At 43.2% G+C, this 9,648-nt stretch overlaps 1 protein-coding gene across 1 annotated transcript; it reads left to right on the forward strand.

The window, feature by feature from the left end:
* The first annotated feature begins 220 nt into the window (after positions 1-220).
* Positions 221-1,679, forward strand: MIXL1 (Mix paired-like homeobox). Its single transcript, XM_034764568.1, has 3 exons — positions 221-305; positions 400-671; positions 1,056-1,679. Exons 1-3 carry the CDS (start codon positions 221-223, stop codon positions 1,677-1,679), a joined length of 981 nt encoding a protein of 326 aa, XP_034620459.1.
* The last annotated feature ends 7,969 nt before the right edge of the window (positions 1,680-9,648 follow it).

A 9,648-nucleotide genomic window follows, 5' to 3' on the forward strand; every position in this document is an offset into this window, starting at 1 on the left:
CTCTCCCGCCGCCGCGCCCCCTGCATCCTAAAGAGACCGGCTGGCTCGGGAAGCCTTTGATCACCGGAGACCAACCTCCATCCACCCCGGGGCGTCTGGCCTCTGCGCTCCCAGTATAAAGAGGAGCGTGTGAGGCGGCCTCGTAGAAGGGGAACCCAAACACGCTGGTCTCTCCAGCCCTCTCAGCTACAGGAGCGCAGCGCACGTTGGGCGGAGCCCCATGGATCTCTATCCCACCCAAAATGCAGCCCACAGGGGGGGCCTTGCCCCGCCGGAGAACCGCTTCCCCAGCGCCTTCTGCACAGGTAGGTCCCAGCTCTGTACGCATCGGATCCCCGCTGCGCCCCAACTCTAGCTCGGCATAGGCTCGCGTGGCTAACTTGCATTGTGTCTCTGCAGACAGGAGTGAAGTGGCCGGAGGTGGCTGCCCTTCCCTATCCCAGGATCTCAGCCCGCCCGCTTCGGCCACTGTGGCCGCTGCCTTGCCGGCCCCGTTCCCCCCGGACGCGGCTGAGCTGGTGCCGTCCATCTCCCAGCGCAGGAAAAGGACCAACTTCACCACGGCTCAGCTGGAGACGCTGGAGCTGGTCTTCAACGACACCATGTACCCCGATATCTACCTGCGGGAGAAGCTGGCCGACATGACCCAGATCCCGGAGTCCAGGATCCAGGTGAGTGGGAGACTAGGGCTCTCGTGTCATTTGTAAGGGTGAGGCTAGGATCCCCCACACTCCCCAGCCACTTCGTGTGCGCACTTCCTTGCCTAGCCTTACCACACAGGACGCGCTCTTGGCCTCGGTCCTCCGCCTTGAGCCCTGGGACGCTGCTCCCATCTAAGAATGGAACAAAATCGCTCGATCATTAGACATCAGGCCAAACCCCGCTGGTTTAACGTCTCTACCTAACCCCTCCGATAACCAGCTCTTTGCAGCGGCGAACATGTTTATTCTATGGGCCTGATCCTGCCAGCTCGCAATCACAGCTCACTAGGGTTCATAACACAGCATGGTGACACGTGTCCACATCCCTACGGCTAATATCTGATCTCTTCCCAGGTCTGGTTCCAGAACAGACGTGCCAAATCCCGGCGGCAGCGAGGGAAACCTTGCAGCAGTCCAGCAGCTGCGGAGCCTTTCCCTAGCCGCAAGGCTCCTGGCAAAAATGCATATCCACCGGTGGGCATTCAGGAGCACACATCAAACACGGAGCAGCACAATTACTTCCAGGCCCCCGTGGGCCCTTCGGGGGTTACCTACGCTACCCAGACTCACTTTCCCAGCAATCATTTAAGCACTAGCGTAAAGGCTCCAGAGGATCATCAACCTCATTACGCGCTGTCGGGAGTAGCCCAGATCATTCAAATAAAAGAGGAAAACGCGGGACCGTACAAGTGGCCCTCCAAAATGCCCTTCCAGCCTGGGCTTGGGGTGGATTTTGAGAGTGTCCCTCCGAATAGGACTATCGGACCTGAAATGAATTTTCTAGTGCCCTCCCTGCCCCTTTCAGCCGGTGCGAGTAGACATGGCGGTATGGGGAAGCTGTGTGGTCCTCACGCCCAAACGCCCCAGATTATGCGTGGACAATATTCGCCCGTCTCTGATGCAGAAGACACCAGCGGCTATTCGGAGTCCGGTTCAGAGTGGGAGGAGAGCACCTTAACTGCCTTCAGGGGAATCTGAAGAAACCATTCAAGATCCGCGCGGGGGGTAGGGGAAGGCAAAAGGAAATCTGTGTAAGAGTTAATTTTTAAGCAACGTTTTGTAATCCTAGAGTTTTAAAAACGGCGCATTTGTATCTTTTAGAGTGATAAAAATAAGTCTTGGAAGTCACAGGTCCCTTATGAAAAGGGCATTTATTTGTGAGCTCAGGTGTCTGGCAAACAAAACTACTAACCAATCATCTACCTGGTGTAATTTTAATCAGCCAGACAACCCCTCCTAAACAAAACTATTTTACTCAGGAAAGGGAGACATGGCAAGAATTAAGTCCGTGCTAGTGCCTGTGAAACAAGTAGAAAGCAATTTCTTAGTTTCCTTATTTTTAAGTAACTTACAGATAAACAACACTTGTTTGGTTTTTTGACTTGTAGCCTAATAGGCAAAGGGGAGTGACTCGCACAACTCCGTATCTTCTTTACACAAAGCCACTGAAAACGCCACTGGTGAAACTAGCCAAGAGGTACGCTGGAGGTTACCGTAATCCTAGAACTGGTACAATTCCCTCTCACATCTCTTCCTAAAAGTTTCCTAGCAGCAGGCGTTGAATAACATGTTGCAGAATGCCTGTCTTTCACTGAACCCTAAGAGGTTCCTAAAACTCCTTGCTGCCAGGCGGGAGGGAGGGAGTGGCACCCAGGATCACTGGTTTGTGTAATAGATACAGGGATGTACTGAGCCACTGAAAGCTTCTAAGCGTCTTCGTAGATCGCTGCATTGTAATTTAATCACAATGTTTTAGAATTGCACTATTGAGAACCATATAAGAATATGACTGCCTCGTCTTGTGTCAATATGACTACAGCTGTGTGTGGGGTAGGGTTAGAAAGGCACACAGTATTGGAGAGAAAGTACCATGTGCAAGGTTATCTTCTCAGTATAATTAAATGAAGCTTAGTCTTCTTAAATGTGTAAGATTTTAGATTATTTCATAGTTAAGATTATACCCAATATCAACAAATTTAGGAGTGTACAGAAGACCCAATATTTCTGGGCGGTTCCACCCGTTTCCCCCCTTAATATACATACAAGTGTGTATAACAGAAATTACCATGATGAATACAAAACTGTTCGCTAGCTTGAGGATGAAATTAAGTGCAATAGTAAAACTTTATTTTATCTATTTATTTTAAGTAAGGTACATGGGGCTTGTAAAACTACCATTGGATGAAAATACAGCTCGGCTTTGAAAATAAGAACAGACTGATACTCAGTTGACCTAGCAATGAAGATTTAAAAAAAAAAAAAAAAAAAAAAAAAAACCACCCCACACTAGCCAGTTTAACTCCTAGTTTATTTATTTTTGCATCTTTATTTAACCTTCTGTAGAAGGATTAGGAAACGCCTGGAACTATGTTTTGGAAAACCTGTGACATTTTTTGAGAAGAAAAATAAATAATTTGTTATACTTGCTTTTCCTTATGTGCCATTTTCTAAATTCCTGAAGGCAGGGATCAACTCCTTCACTATGTTGCATTTCTAGTGTAGAGCAGACTCAGACAAAAGGGGAGAGGTACTGGAGTATCCAATCTGCAGCTTCTGTTGCTAAATCAGGTCAAGAAACCTGTTTTGATAAATTGCAGCTGAAGATTGAATTAGAGAGCAGATTTGAACAATAGTCAACAAAATGTGTTAATTTACCTCTGAGTCATAATTTGATTAGCACAGATGTGGCTGGGGGGGGGGGTCAGGGGTGGGGAGGGAGAATGTAAATCCTAATTGCCCTTCTAGCAGTGAGAAAAAAAAAAAAAAAGAGTTTGAAACTTTGAGCCAGCAAACTATGTAAATCTAACATGCCCTACCACCCCATGAATTAGGTTAGATGTTAACCAAAACCGCATAAAAATACATCAGAATCTTTCTTCAGTTAGTGTCCTCTTAACGGTGTGGATAGTAAACTTTCTTTGAAAGGCTCTATACAATTCCTCTTCAGAAGGCTCTAACCTCTTGCGAATACTTAAACACAGATTTAGCTAAATTTTAAGCATCTGAATAGTCCCATTTACTCCAATAGTGCTATTCACCTGCTTTCATGTGACTATATAATTTTCAGATTTAGTGTCTTGGAACCTAAACTGGGGTTCAACTAATATGGGGAAAATTCCCACAGGTGAAAAGCCAGTGTAAACTGAACCTATGCTTAAAGCAAAATCTAAAGTTTAAAATGTTAAACATTAGAATATCTCCAATAATCAATGAAGATTTCCCATAACAGATCTGTAATAGCAGCTAGCCAGGTCAACCAACTGTTCCTGTTACCTCAGATGAGGTGACTGGGAATTTTGTCACCTGTCTTTCCTCCAAACTGGCCTGGGGGAGCTTTTCAAAAGAGAAAGAAAACTCCAGGATCACATAACATTACTTCTGCTACATTCCCCATGCAAATCATATCTTGGTCTATGGCAGGGATGGCCAAACTTATTGGCCCTCTGAGCTGCATACACCAATCTTCAGAAGTTTGAGAGCTGGAGCTTGGGACTTCAGCCCTGCAGGAGGTGCCTGATGGGGTTTGGGGTTTCAGCCCTGCTGCTGTTGAAGCCCCACACCCTGGCAGGTGCACCCTGTTGGGCTGAAGCCCTGAAACAACGTCCCCCACCCACTGGGCAGAAGCCCCTACCCCACCACCCTGCTGCAAGGCAGAGGTATCAAGCTCCCCCTTCAGTCTAAGAGGTGGAGAATTGGGGGGACCCTCCACTAGCTGCATTCTAATGATAAAAGAGCTGCATGTGGCTCATGAGCCACAGTTTGGCCATCCCTGGCCTAGGGTGACTGTGCACAAGGTTCATTTTCGGCTGGAATGAGGAATAAAGGCAGGGCTAGATTCTCTCTTGCACTCTGTCCCCTTTGCTTTGCCACCACTCTTTTGGCACAAAGAGGCCTTGATGACCCTCTTGTGGAGGAACCCCTAATGACTCTGTTGCCAGTGTAGATAACTCCTATGGCAATCCCATTCTTGGACCAAGGGGAGGCATGCTACATTAAAAAAAAAACAAAACAACAACCCTGGAGGGCTGATGACTCTTTGGGAACTAATTTAGAGGTCCCCGGGTTGCTCTAAACTACACTGAGGTTGGGGCTAGCATAGAACTAGATAGGGAATCAAGCAGTCACAATTGTCTCTGATGACTCCCTTGCTCCTCTGCTGTGACATGTGGTAGTCCTGCTAAACAGAGAACCAGGGTCTACGTTTTTAAGTGACTTGCCAAAGGCTACACATGCAGGGGGTGGCAGAGTTAGTAACACCTCCTGAGAAATCAGTTCTAAGATCCATAATTATCAACTAGACCATGGTGCTGCTTGTGCAACAACTTCAAATCTCTGTACCTAATTAGGCCAAATTAAAATAATAATGCTTACCTTTCTAATGTACTCTGAAATCTACAGCTGGAAAAGCCATGTGTAAATACAGAGCATTATTAGAGATATTTGTTGAGGGGGTTACTAAGGAATTGTTTACATAGGTAATTTGTCCTGGCTGTAGCCATTGATGGCCAGCCGCCAGTGTAGCTGTGCTATGTAAATGATTACAGATTCCTTGGCCAAAGGGACATCTGTGATCATCTGCTCTTTCTGTATAACAGCCCATAGAACTTCCCTGGAATATACCCTGGTTCAAACAGGAATTAGCTTTTAGAAAAACATTCAATCTTGATTTAAAAAAAAAAAAATTGCCAGTTGAGGCAACACAGGTAAAGCTACTATAAACAGCAATTTACAATGGTACAACTTACCCCAGTTTCAAGCAGGGGTAAACCTCCTGGGTAAAAACTGTGGCTTATAGCATCTACACTAAGAGATTTTTACTGGCTGTTCATGGCTGGAAACCAGTATGGACCAAGGCCTGAGTTCCATAGTAACATGCTTTGTACAGTGTACACCGAACGAGGCAGGTCTCTTTAGGAGCCATTAGTAGTTTGGGCAACAGAGCTAATTCAATTTAGTAATCTTATAACATATGCATTCCATCTATTTGAAATGGTCTTCATTTACTTACCTAGCAGGAGAAAATGAAGGATGTCAAAAAAATCTGCGGAAATTCCAAAATCAATGAACTTTGTTTAAAATACCAGTAACAATTGCTAAGTGACAATATTATAGTAATGTATCACATCATTTAGAAACTCCAGGCACTTAAAAGTAATTAAATGAGTAGGTAAAGACATCATTAAACTTATACTTCCCACATAAGACTGGTGTGTGTTTTATTAAGTACACCTCTACCTCGATATAACGCTGTCCTTGGGAGCCAAAAAAAAATCTTACCGCATTATAGGTGAAACCATGTTATATTGAACTTGCTTTGATCCACCGGAGTGCGCAGCCCCGCCTCTCCGGAGCACTGCTTTACTGTGTTATATCCAAATTTGTGTTATATTCGGTCACGTTATATCGGGATAGAGGTGTATAAAGATGTGTATAATTTCTTTCTAGTAGTAATATCCTCTAGAATCTGTAATGAATGGACTAAGGCTTTTTCCTGCAGAATTCTGAGGTTTTGTTGTCAGAGGCTCCACGAATAAAATCTGTCCCTCCCTTCCTGCCACCAGAAGAGTTCTTCCAAAGCTCAAGATAGTTAAGCACAATATGAACATCATCACAAATGCACTTACCTTTACACAATTTCATCACAGCCTGGAAACCTAAAACATATTCTGGCAATCAATACAACTGCTAGGAAAGATCAGATTGAGATGGAATTACTAGAAAGGAAATTGCTTGGTAAGAAATTTTCCATTCTACTATATAGCACATCCCATAGCAAGTGGAATGTAACAGTGTATCATGTAAGTGAGGAGGGAAGGAGTAAAGCAGAATTATTAATTTTGTTTATATTAAGGTAGAATAAAAGAGATAAATTCCTTCATAAAACACTTTTTAAAGTTAAGCAATTATTTGGTAACCAAACGGATGCCTCCGCAAAAGAAGAGAAACCTCCTTTGTAGAGTTCAATACATGTATGAATGAATACCATGAGCCATGCTCTCCACATTTCCTGTTCATTGTCCCCTAGGAGCCTTGCAGAGTGAGTCTTGATTCCCCTCAGGGAATGACTTCCCAGAAGCACAGTCATATAGTTTAAGGCCAGAAGGGACCACCAGATCATCCAGAGTATTCCAAGTGAAGCAGGATTTAATTGTCTTGGGAAGGGCTATGAGGCCCTGGTTTTTTGGATGGAATGAGAAAAACATGACCAATACGTATACGAAGAGGAGTTGTCAAGCATTTGAACCTGGAACCTCTTGTACATAAAGTGAGAATCAGACTTGTAGACCAAGCAAGCTACTTGGAAGCAACCAAGCTATTTGGTTTCCACCAAGCAGATCATGTTTACCAATGACAGGTCTAATTCTTGGTCTTTAGATTGTCACTCCATGGTATTGTTCTTCTTGAAAGATATGAGGCTTTTAATCAAGCCTTGAATTAGGGGCTTGCAGAGAAACACTGCTATTTCCTTGCTGGTCAAAGCATGCAAGAGAGAGAGAGAAGTGGTCATATGAAGATCTAGGAAAGAACTTTTTTGGCATCAGAAGTGGACTGCACTTGGTAGAGTACCACCACTTAGCGCTGGTCTGAATGCACTTTTTGTACTGATGTAACTATGTTGGACTGCAACAATTAAATCAGTACAAAAACTGTGCATAGACTCTTTGATATACTTAAATCAGTTGAACCCCCTATTGTAGATGTAGTTATACCAGTTATACCAATATAAAATATTAAAATTTCAGTACATTTACTGAAATAAGCTATATCAATAAGCACTTTTCTATTGCTATTGCTGTTTCCATTAAAGGTTGCAACTATTTCAATTTCTAATCAATACAGTTAAATTCTGTAGATAAGCCTTACATTTACCCCACAGTCTGATCTGTGGTTCTAACAAGTCAGAAGACAAAAGCAGGGGCCCAGGAAATAATCTGAGCATTACCAATGGATAGCCAATCCTACAGAGCCCAGCAGGGCATCCAAGTCCCACCAAGGAGAAGTCAAGCAAGGGGATCCAGTAAAGCCCTGCAAGGTACTTGGTAAGGGTGAGCTAAGCCCAGAGATCATCAGATAATCTGAGTTTCTCCGAGAGGAAGATGAGCCCAGCAGTGGCCACCTAATAATATTTTGAACATCTGCATGATCTAAGTGGTATTTCACTTTGGAGTCTTAAATGGACAGAACTCAGAAGAATACCACTCCACCTTGCTCAAGTTGATCTCTGTTGCTAATGATGCCTGATTAGCTGCTTACAAAGCTTGGAAAACTGTACAGACTGCCCTTAGTCTCGTGGACTATGGGATCTTTTGGGCATAAGTCCCCTTCTAAAAGGGTGACTATGGTCTTTCATCTTTGGGGCAACTGCTGTACCACCCTTTGGTACCAGCGATGGTTCCTGTAATTTATGAGATTTCCCTGTGGTTTAACTTAACATTTTAGTGTTATTTGCCATTCCAATACACATCCCATGAGGTCCACTAAGGTAGAGAGTAGGAGAAGCCCAGCTTTTAATTCTGTTTGGAGGACAGATATTTTCCCTTCGTTTGGGGACCTTCTTCCTCTGTTTTGCCTCATCAGCCTTGCAGCTATAGTATAAAAACATGCAAAGGAAGGAAAGTATGTGGCTCTGTTGGCCTTGACTGAGCCTGGGTGCTTCTCTGCTGCTGTGTACTCTCCTCTTTAGTGGAGGGCAGAGAGAGCCTAGCAGAGGTACTGAACTGGAGGACCCAGAGGGTTGAAGCCTCAATGCACACGCAATCCCACAATGGAGAAGAGGGAAAGAGGAAAACTAGAAGTTGAAATGGGATCACTACTGCCTGAAAATTGAATAAAAATAAAATGTATAAAGCAAACTGGTTGATTTCTTCCAAACTACTAACTTGTTCCACTGCTGCAGGGAGAACTTAAAGTGGTGGAAAGTGTGGTGAGTCTCAGGGCCAGAGCACCCAACAACACATGACCACCTCAAAACTCTACAGGGAAGAGGCACTATCATTTCTTAATGATTGTGCGGGAATTCTAGGATGCATATTTCATCACAACACAACAATCCGATCCTACATAAATATTATTCTTACATTAGTGATCTCAAGATTTAAACATGACATCCTTTTGGAAGAGCAATGTACAAAATTCATTTAAGTTCACATTAAACACACATATTGTTCAACCCCCCAAATACAAGTGCACATGCATAGTTTTACTATAAAAATCAATATTATACAGTTTTTCCTATTACAATAAATATATTACGCCATCCCACAGCAATTATAGGTAATTCAACACAAAACCTCAACAACTTTCAATTGGTATTTTCTGTTTAAGAGTATTCTTTGAAAGAACATATTTAGACATCAAAATCAAGATAATATACAAAAACACTGCTGTCACCACTCACAGATAAGATTGTGGTATTGTGATGAAAATATGTCTCTCTTTATATTTGATAAGAGCATCTATATTATATAGACATTGGCCTATTTGGCAGCCTGATATTTAGTACACTAAAGTCCTGATCCAAGCAGTTCCACTGACATCAGTCAGTACCTAAGTACCTTGATGAAGTGGGAAAGACTGAGCACATTGTGGTTAACCCTACTGTCAATTCAAAGAATATGGCTGATTGGTTCTGGCAGAGGACACTTTACCAGATGGAAGTAAAGTAATGGGGAAGTAGGGTGGAAAGGGGAAGCATATAAAATTATATTCTAGGGTAAATCCTCACAAAATGTGAAATTTAGGTTTAGATTTGTAGATTTCCATGTGCAACTCATCAGGATTACCACTTAGTACTATTCTGTAATTTCCCTTGTATTTTTTAAAATCTCTCCTAAAACACTCACCTTGCCTAGCAAACAAAATGCTGCATTTTTATAAAATTATGCACATTTTTTTCTGTTCAAATGAAATTGGACCTACCTTTATGTGCAAGAAGTTTGCATTTTTG

The sequence above is a fragment of the Trachemys scripta genome, chromosome 3 (genome assembly GCF_013100865.1).
Source record: "Trachemys scripta elegans isolate TJP31775 chromosome 3, CAS_Tse_1.0, whole genome shotgun sequence".
Classification (NCBI taxonomy): Eukaryota; Metazoa; Chordata; order Testudines; family Emydidae; genus Trachemys; species Trachemys scripta.